This window comes from Polypterus senegalus, chromosome 2 (assembly GCF_016835505.1).
Source record: "Polypterus senegalus isolate Bchr_013 chromosome 2, ASM1683550v1, whole genome shotgun sequence".
NCBI classification, from domain to species: domain Eukaryota; kingdom Metazoa; phylum Chordata; class Cladistia; order Polypteriformes; family Polypteridae; genus Polypterus; species Polypterus senegalus.
The window spans coordinates 295619492-295639292 of record NC_053155.1 but is presented as its reverse complement, the minus strand read 5'-3'; the positions used below and the strand labels follow the sequence as shown (position 1 = coordinate 295639292).

Below are 19801 nucleotides of genomic sequence, written 5' to 3'. Positions count from 1 at the left end.
AATTGATACTAAGGGGCCCAAAGTGTGCCAAGAAAATATCCCCCACATCATTACACCACCACCAGCCTGAACCGTTGATACAAGGCACAATGGATCCATGCTTTCACGTTGTTAACACCAAATTCTGACCCTACCATCCAAATGTTGCAGCAGAAATTGAGACTCATCAGACCAGGCAACATTTTTCCAGTCTTCTGTTGTACAATTTTGGTGAGCCAATGCAAATTGTAGCCTCAGTTTCCTGCTGACAGAAGTGGCACCTGGTGTGGTCTTCTGCTGCCGTAGCCCATCTGCTTCAAGGTTGGACGTGTTGTGCATTCAGAGATGCTCTTCTTCATACTTCAGTTGCTCGAGTGCTTGTTTGAGTTACTGTTGCCTTTCAATCAGCTTGAACCAGTCTGGCCATTCTCCTTTGGCATCTGCTCACTGGATAGTTTCCCATTTTTGGACCATTCCCTGTAAACCCTATGAGGCTAGGGGGATTGCATCTTTGTTACAATGAATTGTGATACTATTGGTGCACCAGTTCATTTAATGGCTCACTCTGGTCATCACAATGAGTCACTGGCAGTATTGACACTGATAGGTTTTTGTTTCGTAGTCCTGTGCCACAGCTATAAGGCCTCACTGCTTTTCTATGCAACATTTTATACTTTCCTTCTAGTGTTTGCATTGGCAATACTCTAAAGTGGATACCCCTATAAAAGAAATGCCCTAGCTGAGTCTGTCAAAGAGCCACCTATGTGACCTCCTGTGACAAGAGAGCCATAAATGATGGGGTCACCTCACAGCTTGTTTTTAAAATGGATGTGGTTTCCTCTACCATGATGAGACACCTTGGGCAACCTATAACATTAGCCAGGGGTAACGTGAGTCAGCATGGCTCCAGAAAGGACAAGTGAAGAGGGACTGGCAGAGCTGGATCGGAAAGTCAATGGGGAAAAGAAATGACGGGAGTCATAAGACAAAGCAAAGCATTGTATTATTTACTTTGCATCCAGAATCCCGGTGATTAGAAAGGAACCACAGATAAAATAGTTACAACATTGACGCATTAGACAAACTTTTGATGAGAACAGGCCATTCAGACCAACAAAACTTGCCAATCGTATCCAACTAATTCCTTCAAAACGACATCAACTTGAATTTTGTGGGTCTCTAACATTTTACTGTCTGCTACAGTATTTTGTAACTCATTCCATGTACTTATGGTTCTCTATGTGAAGAAAAACTTTCTTTACTCTTGTCATGTTTCCAACTGTGCCTCCATGTTCTTTTTGAACTCATTTTAAAGTAACAACCTGGAGCCACAGTACAAATTCCTTTCTTAATTTTAAAAACTTCAGTCATGCCACCTCTTAATCTCTGTTTGCTTAAACTGAAAAGGCGCAACTCCTTCATCTTCACTCATAAGCCATACCCTGTAGTCCTGGAATCAGCCTAGTTATTCTTTTCTGGACTTTTTCCAGCAGGGCTATGTCTTTTTTTGTAGCCTGGAGACCAAAGACTACACATAGTACTGTGGATGATGCCTCAGTAGTGTGTTACTTAAGCATAGCCCCCTTTAACTTGTACTCTACACATCATGATACTGTATATAACCTGACATTCTGTTAACATTCTTAATGGCTTACCCTGCTTGAAGGTTGATAGTTTCAAGTCTACTATGACTACAAGGTCCTTCTCATGAAGAGTACTTTCAAGTTTCAGAACTCCCATTGTGTATTCAAACCTAACATTTCTATTTCCTATGTGTAACACTTTTAATTTACTTTAATTGAATTTCATCTGCCACAAATCTGCCCAAGCCTGTGTGGTGTATGGCCGGCCGTTTATCCCAGCCAATACCCCCAAGCCGCCAGGTGGAGCCCTCCCTGCAGTATGGAGGTTCCCCGAAGAACAGCAGGGCATCATGGACATTGCAGTTTTTATACACAGCCCTGCTGGATGCCATGGGGGCCAATAGGTGACGCTGCAGGGAGGAACAACGGTTCACAGGACTTTTTATCTGACCCAATACACAATAAAAGGATTGTGGGAGCTCCCAGACGGCAAGCTGAGCTGGGTGGCAATGCGCCTGGGAGTGCTGGATTGTATTTATGATAGTGATTATTGTGTGATTTATGAGTATAGTGGAGAAGAGGGTGCTTTGTGCACTGTGGAAGATTAATAAAGTCAACTATTGGACTTTTATCTGGTGTCTGGAGTCATGGACAGGGGTTCAAGGGAGCAATAGTAATATTATGAAAACATCGCTGTACCTATAGTATGTTGACATTTTCCTAAAACTCTTGTTCTTGACATGTGCCACTGAATCTATTGATTAATACAACTAAGTACTGTAAGAAGGTAGTAAAAATATATTTTTATTACGAAATTTGAAAATGAACTAAATATGGGACATTTGGCTGTCCCTAAAAGGTCAGTACGGGACAGGGGACAAAATTATCAAATATGGGACATGTCCCGTATATATAAGGGGCGTCTGGCAAACCTACTTCCTGAGCACTCTGAGATAAATGTTATCTGGTCTTGGTAATTTGTTAGGTTTCAGCCTATTTAATCTCAGCAGTACTTCTCCCTTTCCAAATCACACAGTACCTTCCTTAGAACAACATTTATTTATAAAGCACATTTTCATACAAAAAATGTAGCTCAAAGTGCTTTACATAATGAAGAATAGAAAAATAAAAGACACAGTAAGAAAAATAAGTCAACATTAATTAACATAGAATAAGAGTAGGGTCCGATGGCCAGGGAGGACAGAAAAAACAACAACAAAAAAAAAACTCCAGACGGCTGGGGAAAAAAATAAAATCTGTAGGGATTCCAGACCATGAGACCACCCAGTCCCCTCTGGGCATTCGACCTCACATAAATGAAACAGTCCTCTTCTCACGGAAGGACTTGATGATGATGGTCATTTAAACGTCTGGCTTTTAGTCCATCAATGTAGGAACATCATGATGCTTCCTCTTCTTTTCCTTTTTCTTTAACATTTTCAAAAAAAAAAAAAATCATCGCGTTAATCTTCCTGTCCAGTAGCGGCCGCTCACGTACAACTTCTTACCCTCACTGACTGTAAACGCCGCTCTTGCAATTCGTTTAGTCGGTTGGCATACAGTTCCGCATAGGTGTAGCGAATTGACTGTTGCACTTCCAGCGTGTGCAACCGAGACTGGCTGCGTGGGTAGCGTGTGGTTAATGACAGGATTTGTCTGATCGAGGGGCGAAAACACGCTTTGGTTTAGAAGGCTTACTACAGTAAAAGCGGCGCCCGTGATGGAGAATGGATTGCACCATTTGTGAAATTATTCAGGCTTTGGCGATCTTCGCTGCCGTTGTTTTACTTGTAGTGAGTATTTTTTTCTGTCAGAATGGCAACAGTAGATTTTTTTTATATTTACAGCCATTGTTACTAGTATTATGATATTAACAGACAACCTTAGTAGATATTAGTAGATATTTGAGTCCGATGCTTCGGGTATTGATTGCTTTCCCCACGACCCTGAACGAAAGTTAAGAAAATATTTAATAACAAATGAAGAAGATAAGCAGTTTGCCCTCGAGTGGAAATCAAATCCGTCCATCGTTGGTTTCTGCCTTTTACCTAATGTTGCCATAATAAGCTGCGGTTTAGAAGAAACGTGTCTGATAGATGAGTGGAGGTTTGGGACATCAGACAGTGTTCATTCGCCTGATCGCGCCTTCCAAAATAATGTGTCTAGGTTTAAACGTCCCCAAAGGTTTACTGTCTACCACACTACTTGGTAGTATATTTCATGTGTCACAGGTTCTCTTTGTGAATAAAAACTTTCTAAATTACATTGGAACAATCTAGACAAGAACCGGCCATTCAGCCCAACAAGGCTCACCTGTCATATCCTCTTCTTTCTTCCATAAAACATTAAGTCGAGTTTTGAAAGTCCCTAAAGTCTTACTGTCTACCGCACTGCTTGATAGCTTATTCCAAGTGTCTATTGTTCTTTGTGTAAAGAAAACTTCCTAATGTCTGTGCAGAATTTACTGTGTCCCCGTGTTCTTGATGAACTCATTCTAAAATAACAGTCTCGATCCACTGGACTAATTCCCTTTTTAATTTGAAACACTTGTCTCCTCTGAATCTTCTTTTGCTTAAACTGAAGTGGCTCAGCTCGTCCTCATAATTTATCCCCCTAGTCACACTTCTCTGGACTTTTTCTGCCTGTTATAAGAGTATTGTTAGCTTTAAAGCCAGGTTTCAGAAAATTCTGAATTAAGTTTAGTTAATGTTTACATTAATCTAAAAATGTTCACACTTACACTCAGAGTGTTAGCTGGTTATGTCAGTATTGCTATGTTATTGCTGTATTTAAATGTTATGCCTTCAAGTGTACATCTGAACATGTTTGACTGTCCATCTTACTGCCACCTAAAAGCCTGTTGTTGACAGCAGCAGCTGTCCAGTATCCAAGTCTGAGGTTCTTAAGTATGCTTGAGGGTTTTCTGTTTGGGTGAGTCCAAATTATGTTAACACCAGTAGCTGCGCACATGCAGTGAATACACTTGACTTGACCATTCCTAGTTTTCATCCTCTTTCTCTGTACGTTTACCATTCGTTTGCTTGGAGGTTGATTCACTTCCTGAGCAGCTCATCTTGACATTTTCCTAAAACTTGTTCTTGACATGTGCCACTGAATCTATTGATTAATACAACTAAGTACTGTAAGAAGGTAGTAAAAATATATTTTTATTACGAAATTTGAAAATGAACTAAATATGGGACATTTGGCTGTCCCTAAAAGGTCAGTACGGGACAGGGGACAAAATTATCAAATATGGGACATGTCCCGTATATATAAGGGGCGTTTGGCAAACCTACTCCTTGAGCACTCTGAGATAAATGTTATCTGGTCTTGGTAATTTGTTAGGGTTCAGCCTATTTAATCTCAGCAGTACTCCTCCCTTTCCAAATCACACAGTACCTTCCTTAGAACAACAACATTTATTTATATAGCACATTTTCATACAAAAAATGTTCCCACTAACACTCAGAGTGTTAGCTGGTTATGTTAGTATTGCTATGTTGCTGTATTTAAATGTTATGCCTTCAAGTGTACATCTGAACATGTTTGACTGTCCATCTTACTGCCACCTAAAAGCCTGTTGTTGACAGCAGCAGCTGTCCAGTATCCAAGTCTGAGGTTCTTAAGTATGCTTGAGGGTTTTCTGTTTGGGTGAGTCCAAATTATGTTAACACCAGTAGCTGCGCTCATGCAGTGAATACACTTGACTTGACCATTCCTAGTTTTCATCCTCTTTCTCTGTACGTTTACCATTCGTTTGCTTGGAGGTTGATGCACTTCCTGAGCTGCTCATCTTTTCTCCACCCTAGCGCCCCGCTTCTTCTCTTGTTACGTCTGCATCTTTTCACGTTAAAACTGATTAAGTCACCGTTTGTGTTGCAATTACTTAATGCGTTTTCTTTAATTTTTCACTTAAGCTGGCACTTAAGTCTTCAGTCTGCCTCAAGAATGATTTAAGATATAAAGAGGCAGGGGAAGTGACGGCGAAGGTGATAGGGATGAGAACAGCGTCCGTATGCATGCGCCACATCGCTGCCCTGCTGGCCACTGCCAAGAGTTGATTCTACAATTAAATAAAAAGAGGAATAACCTTGGAGGTCAATCACCACCCTGAAAGCATATAGTAGAAGTCCCGTAGTATATGTGTACCAAATTTCAGGTCAATAGTTCAAATGGTTTATGAACTACAGGTGATTTAAAATCCTGGATAGACAAACGGACAGCCTCGGTAGCATATTATATAAGATGATTTGAATGTCAGTAACAATTTATTCACAAAAACGTACTTCATATGTGCAAGATGATTTACAGGAATGTCTCAACCTGTTCGCCATCATGTTCAAAACACGTACCATATGTGGCACATAAATTGTATATCAGTATATACATAGCAGCACCGTTACTGTTAACATAATTTTGACTCACCATGTATATCTGCCACTTGCGTTGTGAAGAGGTGGGCTGAATGCACCCCAAGGAGATACCGTCGCTCCTCCGAAACCCCCTCTTAAACGGTGATACAATGGGAAACAAATAGGTTTTTTTTTTACCTCCTCTTTGGTCGATCAGCTGCTGGCTTGCTGATGCCGTGCCGCTGATGCCATGCCGCATGATCTGCGTCTTGCGCAGCATTCCAAACATTTAAAAGCCTGTACAACAGCTGTCCTACTCTTTGTCTTTTATTTCCGGCCCCTGGTATGGTTACATTTCTTGGCACAAAGTCTCGTCTTGTGGGATACGAGTTCTTAATATTTTTTAGTTTATAATTTAAAAATGGAATAAGAATCTGAAAATCTAGCAACACCACATTAAAGTTCGATAAATTCTGAAAAGAATGATACTAAACATACAGTATATATGTAGGTTTTAAAATAAGCCTGATTTAAAGCTTACAAAAAAAGTCACATAAAATCATTGCACTTTTAGGCTTAGGATTTTATATATAATTTATATAGAGAGTAGATGTATAAAAAAAGTTTTTTACTCTCTCTCTGTCAAGCTTCTGTAATACTTTAATTTAAACCTCGGGACAAATAAAGTATATCTTGCTATCTATCAATACTAGGTCCATGTGTGCATGTGAGCCTGCAGATGGATTGGCACCCTGACCTCATGTAGTTTGCTTAGGCTTCAGTTCACGGTGCCCTATTAGACAAATAAGTGCATTGGCTTTTTCTTTAAACTTTATTACCAGCCTACATAGCTGCTAGGAAATGTTGTTGTTGCTTTATCCATGCACATAATAAGGTTAGTATTGTTAAACATACCATCTCATTATGTGCAGTAGCAGTGAAAAATATATTACACAAAACACAAGAACATAAACCAACGTAGTAAAGTAGAATTGCACTCCTGCCCAATAATTTATTAAGTAAGTCCTTATAGTAGAAACTGAAAATAAGAAAACAGTTTTTGATTGGATAGAGGAGTTTTAAAATCAATAAAAGACAAATCAGAAAATGGCATTAACCATAGTGGCTGCAGCAGGAAAGGAACAGTTTTCTGTGTCTACTAGTTCTTACCTTCTGTGACAAGTAATGTTTCCTCAATGGTAATAACTGAAAGAGATGGTTTCCTGGGTGAGTGTGGTCTTTAATTATTTTTCTGACCTGTGTTGTATTCAGCAGGAACTCAGTGGAGTCCTGTTTTAGGCCCACAGTTGTGAACAAAAGTTTTGAGAATGACACAAATATTACTTTTCACAAAATTTGCTGCCTCAGTTTTTATGATGGCAATTTGCATTTACTCCAGAATGTTATGAAGAGTGATGAGATTAATGGCAATTAATTGCAAAGTCTCTCTTTGCCATGAAAATGAACTTAACACTAGAATTACCAAAGCTTATGAGAAAACTCGTAAATCCGTCCCACCTTAAATCCACTCGCACGTCTCCATTCAGTGTCTTTTGTCTTGTAAATGTGTCGATAATCCCAAACAGCAAACAGCCTGGTATAAAACCCCCCACTGCCGGAGAAACTGCAAAAACTCCTCCCAACTGAAACCTTATTTATCAGTGAGTCAGGTACCCAGACTAAAAAAAATATATCGTTATTCAGAACACATGCATTTCACGTGTGTTTCGTGTCTACAAAGATCTGTATACTGTAAGTGTAGGATGACAGGAAATGTGTTGAACACATACCTAAAAGACAAACTTTTTCCATGTTTTAGTAATAACAACAAAATGTAGACATGAAGTGTATAATGTGGTGCGACTCTCCACGCTAGTGTTTAGATGTGGACGGTGCATGTGCCCAAAAAAAATTAACTGCATTCTCGTACCATTGCTCGCATACTAAAGTGTCAGCAGGCATTTTTCGTGACATTACACGTGTAATTTGTAAGCATGCCCTTGTCGATCAAACGGAGGAAGCGCTGCAGTCTACTTGTGACTTTACGCTGTAATAAGACAAGTAAATGAATCAAGATAAGTAACATTTGATCTTGCTTTTATATAAGTAACATATAAATGCTTCTTATGTAAAGACCATCACAAAACATAATCACAAACAGGAGTTTGCACGATACGTTGGCGAGCTCTGTAAGCCGTGCTGTTTCTTTGAAGGACAGGTAATTGGCAGGATGACGCCAGACCTCATCCTGTATCCAAACAGTGTCATTTTTCGCCTTTACGCCTGATGCAGCTGCGTTGTTCTTATATGTGAGTGCATGTTTCTTGCAGGGAGGGCTTCTGTTCTCTTTCTCTGATCTGAGTTCACCTCTGTTATAGCGCGTCTTTATTTGAAAACAGCAGTGTCAGACCAGGGCAAGCGTGAATGCGACTGAGAGCATAAAACCGAATTCAAAAACGCTAACCTTTACAAGTACCATACATTTACACTGTCTGTTACAGACTCAAATCAAATGTATGCCTTTATTGTATAATAGTAACAATAAGAACAGCTCACTACTTAAAACGTTTATTTTGGGACATGTTAAGACTCAAACCCAGGACCTTCTGAATAGGAGTCAGCAGCTCTAACCGCTGTACTACCCAAGAAATCAGAAGAACAAGCAACACTAACCTGATTTCTTTTTCTGCAACTGTAGTCTTGGTAGGGAAAAGAGCGCATTTGTTCTGCTATACTTGTATCTTTTGTGAAAGTGCTTATGTGATATTTAATTCATTTAATTAACCAGTTTCTAAAATCACATTGTAATTAAAGTAGCACGTTAAATGCTTTGTTTTGTATTTGATCTTCTATGTGTGTGAATCACTACTTGCTTCTTAAAGCGGCTCTCTTCCTCCAACTGGACACAGAATCCATTACATTCGTGATATTACAGCTCTCTGAATAACTAAAATACTGAGATGTATTCGTGATATAATTTTCATGATGATAGGAGTTAAAGCACGTTATTAAACATGTGTTTCACTTCGATGAAATAATTTATTGCAGCAGTACTCAGGGGCAGCTCTAGGCTTGTGGTGGCACTGGGCAGAGGAAGAATCGGTGGCTCCTTCGCCCGCCAATGTCAGTAAGGTAGCTTATGCACGGTGGATGGCCACGTATGCTGCAGACACTGCATAGCCGCCTCGTGCTCATGACACAAGCATTTAACTTTTGCCGAAATTTGTCGCTGCGTTTTTAGCTGTGTTGTTATTTTCTCTTTCTGTGTTATATTCAATATATATTGGCATAGCCGTCACTGCAGTCAGTGCTTTTCTTTCCCCAAGTAACCGATCGCCACACAATCAGCTCTGTTATAGAAATTAAGCCATCTGTAAGCTTAGCTCCGATTCTTCAAAACGTTTAAGGAACATTGAAATATCTTCATAGTACATGTTCAATTATTCTATCCTTAACAACACTCCCAGTGAAGAATATAGATTATTTAAATGAAGTTAAAGTTTTATCTGTATAATTTAATAAACATATTTTGCTGCATTTCACCTTAAAAATGATATCGTCATCATATGTAAATACGCGCTTTATAAAGTGGCTCAGGTTGTGCGATATTATAACTATAGTGCAAGTTTACACTGGGGTGATTGTACTTATAAGTACAAACAGTTCTACAAGGTGCAATTGATTGAGTGCATTTAAAGTTTTTGGGATGAAACTGTTTCTGAACCGCGAGGTCTGTACAGGAAAGGCTTTAAAACGTTTTGCAGTGGCTGAGACAGCGTGTCCATGAAACTGTATACCGATAATTCCCTTTCCGATCAGCTGCTGCTGTGATTCACACTCAGATATAGTGATATAAATACTCCGAGTGGTGCAGTGAGAATAATATGGAAAAAGATGATCCGCTGTGGCAACTAACGGGAGGAGCTGAAAGAAGAAGAAGAAGGAGAAGTGAGAGTAACAACACTAAAGCAGTTATGGTATTTGGAATACTATGGCTGTTCCCTGGACCATTATATTGTTACAAGTTAATCACAATCAGATGCGTTACACTAATAAACAATATGCGGTTAGTTTCTGTGTATTTATAAAGCTGCGTCAGGAAAATAATGAGTAACCACACAGGAACAGTACCATTGCTTTGACGCTGGGTGCCGCCTGTCTGCAAAACCGAGCGGAGAACTTGCGTACGACAAGGCATGAGGTACCGTGAAAAAGTGCGTGGCTTTACGCCAAGTATAGGTTTTATACATCGCGATTTGAACGTGGAAAAGTTCTTACGCAACATTTCTGTGCGTACGCACCGTTTATACATGAGGCCCCAGGTGAGGTTCTCTGCCAGGTGGACACCCAGAAATTTGGTGCTGTTGACGACCTCGACAGTTCAGCTGTCAATATTCAGTGGCAGATGGTCACTCTTAGTCTTCGTAAAGTCAACAATCATCTCCTTTGTTTTGTCTACATTCAGAGACAGGTTATTGGCTTTACACCAATCCGTTAACCGCTGCACCTCCTCTCTGCCTCATTGTTGTTGCTGATGAGACCCATCACAGTCGTGTCATCGGCGAATTTTATGACGTGATTAGAGCTGTGCGTTGCTGCAGTCATGAGTCAGCAGTGTGAACAGTAATGGACTGAGCACACAGCCTTGAGGGGCTCCAGTCCTCAGTGCGGTGGTTCTGGAGATGTTGTTTCCAATCCTAGTTTCCACTGCATTTCAGCCCTGCCACAAAATGACCTGCTGACATCACTTCTGTGATCCTGTCATTAACACAGGAGAGAGTGCTGATGAGGACAAGGCTGGAGTACACTCTGTCATGCTGATTGAGATTGAAAAGAAAGGTGAAGAAGGCTTCAGGGCGCCCAAGAAAGCAAGTGCCAGGGCCGTCTCATAAAGTTGATTCATGGCTCGGGATCGGGACACCATCAGTGCAGAGCTTGGTCAGGAATGGTACGCACAGTGAGATGAAGACTTTTGGAGTATGGCCTTGTGTCAAGAAGGGCAGCAAAGAAGCCAAGAAAAACATCAGGAGCAAACTGATATTCTACAAAAGGTACAGGGATTGGACTGCTGGGGTAAAGTCATTTTCTCTGATTAATCCCCCTTCTGATTGTTTGAGGCATCCAGAAAAAAGAAAAGGTGAGCAGCACTACCATCTGTCCGGTGTCATAACAACAGTAAAGCATCCTGAGACCATTCAAGTGTGGGGTTGCATCTCAACCAAGGCAGTGGGCTCACTCACAATTTTGCCTAAGAACACAGCCATGAGTAAAGAATGGGACCAAAACATCCTCTGAGAGCAACTTCTCCCAATCATCCAAGAACAGTTTGATGACACACAATGCCCTTTCCAACATGATGGAGCACTGGGCCATAAGGCAAAAGTGATAACTAAGTGGGCTGGGGAACGAAACATCAAAATTTTGGGTCCATGTCCAGGAAACTCCCCAGACCTTAATCCCATTGAGAACTTGTGGCCAATCCTCAAGAGGTGGGTGGGCAAACAAAACCCCACAAATTCTGACAAACTCCAAGCATTGATAATGTAAGAATGGGCTGCCATCTGTCAGGATTTAGTTCAGAAGTTGATTGACAGCATACCAGGGCGAATTGCACAGGTCTTGAAAAAGCACTGCAAATATTGACTCTTTGCATAACTTTTAATGTAATTGTCAATAAAAGCCTTTGAAACTTATGAAATGCTTGTAACTCTACTTCAGCATACCATAAAAAGTCTGACAAAAAGATCTAAAAACACTGAAGCAGCAGACTTTGTGAAAACCAATACTTGTGTCATTCTCAAAATGTTTGGCCACGACTGTACACTCCTTTATGTTGTTTGAGTAACATGCTGCAGCTTGCTTCAAGTTAGCAGATGTTCCACCATACCAGGCTTTTATGGAGAAAGTGAGGATGCTGAGGATCTATAATACTGTACCAGCATAGATGGGGACAGGTTAAACTTTTTAAGTTGACAGGAAAAAAAACATCTGCCACTGAGCTTTTTTGGTAAGTGTAGTTAGGTTTTTTTATTCCAGTTGAAATTGTAAGTGACAGTTGTGCCAAGAATTATAAATGATTCTGCCTGTTGACAGAGACAGTGTTTATAACTAGGGATGTTGGACATGAGGTTTGTCTCCTAAAATCCAGTCATTTCTAGTGTTTTTAGGGAATTCAGGTTAAGATTGTTGATGGTGCATCAGATGGACAGCTTATCCATCTCCCTCCAATATGGCTCCTCATTAATGCCAATAATCAGGCCAATCATGGTAGTGTCATCAGCAAACTGTAGCAGTTTAACAGATAGGTCACTGGAGGTGCAATTATTGATGCATGGAGAGGAGACGGAACTCACCCCTGGAGAGGCCCTGATTGGTATTCACCCTTCTTCACTGTATGGTGTCTGTTCTTTAGAAAGTCAGAGATTCTATGACATGTGGCACAGTCCTTCTTTATACTGAGAGTTTTGCTATGCAGAAGCTTTGGTATGATTATCTTAAATGCAGAACTGAAATCCACAAATGAGATCCTGGCAAAAGCAGCTGAGATCTCTAAATATAGAAGGATGTAGTGGATCGCCATGTTCACTGCATCATCAACTGACCTGTTGTCACCGTAAGCTATCTGTAGTGGGTCAAGGAGAGAATTTGTGACAGATTTGAGATGCTGAAGAATCAGACCTTCAAATGACTTCACTATTACAGAGGTCAGTGCCATGCTCCTGTGATCATTTAGACTGTATATATAGACTACTAGCTGAAATACCCGGTGTTGCCCGGGAGGAAAATAAAGTGTTTGTTTTTTTGTTTTTTTTTTAATTGTTTGAGAAAAATATAATTAAAATAAAAAAAACACAACTTTAAAACTAAATTAACAAACAGTTGACACTCTGAACCGGCCAACTCTATTTAATCTCAAAAGCAACAGGGGCGCGGTGGAGCTCAAACATAAAGAATGCTGGCAATCACCTCCCGTTCACCATCTGGTGGTCTTTCCGAATGTCAACTGGATGATAACATGCATACAAGACTGCAAGATCACCCCCACCCTACCCTACAGTATTTTTAGTTGACCAATGAGAAATATGAATATGTGTACCAAGTTTCATGAAAATCGCTCCAGCTATTCGGAAGTGATGCTGGAACATGCATACATAAGTGGAAGAAGTTTGAAACCACCAGGACTCTTCCTAGAGCTGGCCGGCCATCTAAACTGAGCGATCGGGGGAGAAGGGCTTTAGTCAGGGAGGTGACCAAGAACCCGATGTTCACTCTGTCAGAGCTCCAGGGGTCCTCTGTGGAGAGAGGAGAACCTTCCAGAAGGACAACCATCTCTGCAGCAATCCACCAATCATGCCTGTATGGTAGAGTGACCAGATGGAAGCCACTCCTTAGTAAAAGTAACATGGCAGCCCGCCTGGAGTTTGCCAAAGGGCACCTAAAGGACTCTCAGACCATGAGAAACAAAATTCTCTGGTCTGATGAGACAAAGATTGAACTCTTTGGTGTGAATGCCAGGCGTCACGTTTGGAGGAAACCAGACACCGCTCATCACCAGGCCAATACCATCCCTACAGTGAAGCATGGTGATGGCAGCATCATGCTGTGGGGATGTTTTTCAGCGGCAGGAACTGGGAGACTAGTCAGGATAAAGGGAAAAATCACTGCAGCAATGTACAGAGACATCCTGGATGAAAACCTGCTCCAGAGCGCTCTTGACCTCAGACTGGGGCGACGGTTCATCTTTCAGCAGGACAACGACCCTAAGCACACAACCAAGATATCAAAGGAGTGGCTTCAGGACAACTGTGTGAATGTCCTTGAGTGGCCCAGCCAGAGCCCAGACTTGAATCTGATTGAACATCTCTAGAGAGATCTTAAAATGGCTGTGCACTGATGCTTCCCATCCATCCCGATGGAGCTTGAGAGGTGCTGCAAAGAGGAACGGGCGAAACTGGCCAAGGATAGGTGTGCCAAGCTTGTGGCATCATATTCAAAAAGACTTGAGGCTGTAATTGCTGCCAAAGGTGCATCGACAAAGTATTGAGGAAAGGCTGTGAATAGTTACTGTATGTACATGTGATTTCTCAGTTTTTTTATTTTTAATAAATTTGCAAAAACCTCAAGTGAACTTTTTTCACGTTGTCATTATGGGGTGTTGTGTGTAGAATTCTGTAACATAACAAAATGTGGAAAAACTGATGCGCTGTGAATACTTTCCGGATGCACTGTATATATGCTATGCTGATGATGATACTCAGGTTTATATTGCTGTTTGCAACTCTGCAATAAATCAACTCCACAACTGTCTTTAAGAACTAAGATCCTGGATGGCTGATAATTTTCTTGATCTGAATCAAAATCTGAATCTTGGTGTTACCTTTGACAGTAACCTCTCTTTTGAGAAACAAGTAAATTCTGTAGTCAAGAGTTGCTTTTTCCAGCTTTGTCTATTAGGTAAGATAAAGCCTTTTTTATCTTCTAGGGATCTTGAGAAAGCTACTCATGCTTTTATTTTTTCTCGCCTTGATTACTGCAACTCGCTGTATTCTGGGATTAGCAAATTCCTGATACTCGGGTTACAGTTGGTCCAGAATGCTGCCGCTCGTTTTCTGGTTGGGGCAAGAAAGTATGACTCTGTTTCTTCTATTTTAGCTTCTTTACACTGGCTGCCTGTCAGTTTTCAAATTGATTTTAAAATCTTGTTGCTAGTTTTTAAATGTTTACATGGGCTTGTTCCTACCCATTTATCTGAATTGTGTATTTTACACCAGCCATCCAGAGTGCTTAGATCTTCTGGTCAGTTGTCTCTTATTGTCCCTCGTACCAAGTGTAAAACTAAGGGGGACAGACGGGGCTTGTGCAGCTGCTGCTCCTCGCCTGTGGAACTCTTTACCTCATCACATAAAGGAGTCGTCTACAATTGAACTGTTCAAAATAAGATTAAAGACTAATTTCTATTCACTTGCTTTCTGTGACCTTTAGTAATACTTATGGTTTCCTCATTGTGATTATATAACATTACTTCTAAGAGGAGGGCTGAACAAACCCTAAGGAGAAGCGGTCACTCCTCCGAAACCCCCTCTTAAACGGTGATACAATAGGAAACAAATATTTTTATTTTTTTTTTTTACCTCCTCTTTGCTCGATTAGCTGCTGGATTGCTACTGTGCCGCGTGATCTGCATTTTGTGTGGTACTTCGAACATTTAAAAGCCCGTACAGCAGCTGTGCTACTCTTTGTCTTTTATTTCCAGCCTCGGGTGTGGTTAAATCTCTTGGCACTCTTGGTGAAGTCTTGTTTCACTGGACGTGTGTTCTTGATATTTTTTAGTTTATAATTTAAAAATGGAATAAGAATCTGAAAATCTAACAACATCACATTAAAGTTCAATAAATTCTGAAAAGAACGATACCAAACATATATGTAGGTTTTAAAATAAGCCAGATTTAAAGCGTGACAAAAAATGTCACACAGATTTGTTGCACTTTTAGGCTTAGAATTTTATATAAATATAGAATAGATATACAGTATATATATTTCTATATACACACAAACACACACATGTATATGATGCTCAGTCTTTAAGAGATATTTAAAGATATGGCCTAGAGAATTCCAATGGCAAAGACCTGTTGTAATCAGAAAGTCTGAAGACCGTTTTTCATGTTTGATTTGTTAGTACAAGAAAATAGAATTTTGTAAAATTAATGTGGGTTCTTCAAGACTAATAATTTTGCCTTTTAATGCCATTGTATTAAATAGAATATTAAACTATCTATCACTAGAGTGCTTTAGTGGAGGTTGTGATGGCTTGTAAAAGTGCCAATCCCTTATCATTTTCACATGCAATTGTTCTTCCAAATCCTGTTACTTACAAGTCACTTCATAGCCTATTCACGCACCTGGCGTTCACATTTGCGTTCACACTGATCCAGTTTTGAATTACTAATTACTATATTGTGAATGTTGTTTCCTGTGTGATCTGGTGCATTCAGGAACAGTAAAAGATTTTTACTTTCTTCTGAATGTTTTTGTTTGTATTAAGAGGAAAGCTGAGCTAAATTACATTTATTATTGTAATAGTCTGTTTTTTTTTTTCAAAAATCTAAAAATTACCTTTGATCAACCTTTATTTAGTTTGTTTTATGCATTTTTTTCTAGGCAACTAAAATATTTTTAGGGTAGTTTATTTTAACACCTTGTTAAGTTTTGCACTGTTTATATAAAGGTAAAATTAGAAATCATCAAAATGTTAGTAGCCAAATGTAATCGCTGTGTTAAAGAGTTCTTCTGAAGTGGCTCAATTTCTTTTTTTATGACAGTTGTTGAAACTGTGCAAACAAATGAGATTCTGTGGCTTTTAAATCCCGCTTCTCCTTTACACTGACTGAAATTTCAGTTTCACTTTGAAAAACTATATACAGTAAATGCAAATTATTAATAAATGAAACAGTTACACAGCTGTGCTAACACAGTTTGTAAACACAAATGTATTTCATTTTTAAAATAGCAATATTTCATTTCCCTTCACTTATTTTGCTATGACAAATTTAAACGATGCTCTGAAAACTCACAGAAATTAGATGAAATGAATTGGTGAGCTTTGTTGGCCTGTATGGGCAGTTCTTGTTAAAACTGTTCTAGTAGCCTAAAAATGAACAATTTTCAACCATAATATTTTTTTCTTATTATTACTTAACTAGGACTATGAGAAGATTATTTAATATTCAGACTTTCTGAACTTAGCACAAAAACAAAATGTAAGAATTCAACATGCATTTAGTAGTAGTATTTATTTAATGTGTGCCTTGTTCTGAAGTAACTTGTAAGTATATTGCAGTCGTAATATGAGGAATTACAATATGTAAAATGTCTAGTATGAGCAATTGAGCAATAGTATGAGTGGATTAAGTGACTTTTCAATAGGTCAGAAGAGGATACTAAACTGTCAATCTTATACTTTAGAGATCAGGACCTTTACTACCTCACCACAGTTCTAGTGACTTGTTTATAAAGAAATATGAAATCACTTGTTTTCATACTGTGCTCTAATTAAGAATTGCTATTGTTAAAATATAATCATTTTAATTTGTTTACTTTTTTTTTTCAAGGTTGCCCTGATTGCTCATGTTACTGCATATACAATGGCAATTATTCCACGTCAAGAGTTGGAAAAAACGTTTCTTAGTAAACAGGGCAAAAAGGAACCTTTTCCCAGCATTCAAGACCAGCCGTCCAGGGACCTTTCTGTAATCGTTCCTTCATACAATGAGGAACTCCGATGTGAGTTTAGTTTTTGAATATTTATAACCAAGTTGTGAAGAAATTCTGAAAAACTCATTGTAAATTACTTCTGAGAATATTGTGCTTTTTTCTTCTTCAGTTTTTGCTTGAACGCACAGTACAAAATTCTTTCCATAGCTGCACATTTTTCCATTGATACATATATTCCTTAATATTTTTGTTCAATATGAGTTACCTCTATGCCAAATTTGAATGCCTGCACTGCACAGTCCTGCATTATCATGTTCCCAAGAGTTTGAATAATTTGGATACAAACAGTTTAGATTAATTTGATTTATGCATGACATTTTCATGGCATGTAATATGGTTAAGGTAATTCTCTTTAGCATTGCTTTTTAGATGGTACACTGCCTAATTTCTCTTAAGTAAAGCCAGACTTGTTTTTGCAGCTCTCTTATAAGTTATACTGTATTCTTCTCTTAAATCTGGAAATGTAATTCCTAATCATTGTAAGTCACCTTAAAATTAATACTCCTTCCAACTGTAAATTATATACATACACACATATATATTTTTAAATTTTAATATGTTTATTTACTGTAAGTACTGTGAAGTGGAGGCAGTGAAAAACTTTTTAATCTCGTGCTTTCATGCAGAATGAAGACAAAGACGTGTGTGACATCATAGAAGGCAGTAGTCACCAATGCTATACAGCAGCAAATTATGTGAAAAACTACATGGGGAAAAAAAATCTTGGGATACTCATGTTGTATAATTCATACAGTATGTCATTTACCCAGTTGTATGTTCAAAACACTCTTTTTTTTATTTTGTTGAAGACCTGTCCGTTCCCCTCATTAGTCAAGAGTCCTGTCTTCAATTTAAAAAGCCTTTCCCATGAGGCTTCAGCGTTCCCATTTATGCATGCGCTGATAATTCTGGAAGTAACTGTTTTAACAGTATTTTAGCAAAAAGGCATTTCATTTTTGGGCGGAATATTCCTTTAACAATATATTTTGTTGTCATTGTCATATTTGGAAGAATGACACAAGTTAGTGTGACAAGTTTTAAACAAATGTCTTTGCTTTTTCCTATTGGACGGTGGTTAATTTCCAAGTCTTATAGATTTCCAACCAACTAATTGATAGTTGGATTACAGCATTAAAGGCTGAAATATGGTCTAGTACCTCAAGCACCGGACTTTAAACACCAAGTCTGCCAGTTCATTCCCTTTTTCCAATTTACTATGTGACTCACATCAAGTCACTTAATCTTTCTGTGATCCAGTTGTAAGCATTGTCTATAAACTGTTTTACCATATCTCTTTAATTGTAAATTATCTTGTTATGGTCTTTCATTATAACAGGATGCTACTATCAGTAAATGTTGTGTGTTTCTTAATATATACTCTATAAGTTTATGTAACCTAAATACTGTATGTTTTAAAATGATTTACAAATGTCATAGATTGGTTTGCTTCTTGGTCATAGATTGGGCTGGTGTCAGATAGGTAACAATGAATAGCACACTACCAAAATGATACCAGATGTTGCCTTGATGGTAGGTAATGAATGAGTAACATGCTATCTTGTAATTTAACAGTGAAGGCTCTTGTTGGGTGTCAAAACTTACTTTCAAATAGTCAAGTGTATGCCCCATGTGCTGCCAAGTTATATTATAATGTGCCTAACTGAAAACAAGGCCTTCAAAAACAAAATAAATAAGTCAGCCCATAGATTTGTATCACGATAAGTATTTGTTTAGTCACTTTTGGAAATATTTCAAAAACTTTACTTTAGGTACTTTACTTTAAGTTTATCTTACTGACAGTAAGTTTAAGAATTAGAACAGAAAGTGTAACAACTAAAGCTAAAAGTAAAAACAGAAATACAAATGGTTATTATGCTTTTATTTGTAATGCTGAAATGAAATAGGGTAAACAATTCAAAGAGCAGACCCATTTTAAGGCAGGAGAACGGCAACCTAACTATTTCATTTAACCCCCTTCACCTGCTCACCTTGATTATGCAGATTATTTTCCTAGGAAAACTGTAAAGTCACCATAACCAGAATTTTACCTACATAGTTATAAATTTAGGCAGATGACTTATTACAGGGTTTGTAAGGTTCCTGGACAACCTGCAAAGTCATGAAAAATGAACAAGACAAAATCCAGTACTGAAAAGGCCTTGAAATTCTAAACACAAAATGTAAATGGTACATAAAGTCACGGAAAATATTACAGTGAATTACGGTAATCACATATCAAGAGGTAAAACCAAAAAAATGGCCACATTTGGCATTAATTTCATGATTAAAGATCTTAAAGATTAAAATCACTACGCGTTTATTGCTCAGAGTCTCCATGTTGAGTTAGCATTAAGTGGTAAATAGTTTGCAGCGTAATTAGACTGTATATTAGACATGTCCCTATGATTTATCCAGCAGTCAGCATGCCAGGAAAGTGTATGTTTAACTTGGGAAATGCTGATTACAAAGATTGGCTTCAGCAAGACAAATCATATAAGCACGTGGCTGGGTGCCATTACTTTATGAAGAAGTTTGACATTGGGAATATGGTTGAGTCTGCTTTGAAAAGGCAAGTGAAAGAAATAAACATTATGAACTGAAGAGGAGCAA

The 19801-nt window shown here is 38.7% G+C and overlaps 1 protein-coding gene across 1 annotated transcript in view; it reads left to right on the top strand.

The window, feature by feature from the left end:
- Positions 1 to 3117: 3117 nt before the first annotated feature.
- The window catches only part of alg5 (ALG5 dolichyl-phosphate beta-glucosyltransferase), a 72111-nt gene continuing 55427 nt past the window's right edge, over positions 3118 to 19801 (top strand). The window contains exons 1-2 of the mRNA XM_039745812.1: positions 3118 to 3355; positions 17029 to 17200. Coding sequence (XP_039601746.1) covers positions 3290 to 3355; positions 17029 to 17200 — 238 coding nt within the window. The 5' untranslated portion in view covers positions 3118 to 3289. The remainder of the gene's footprint in view (positions 3356 to 17028; positions 17201 to 19801) is intronic.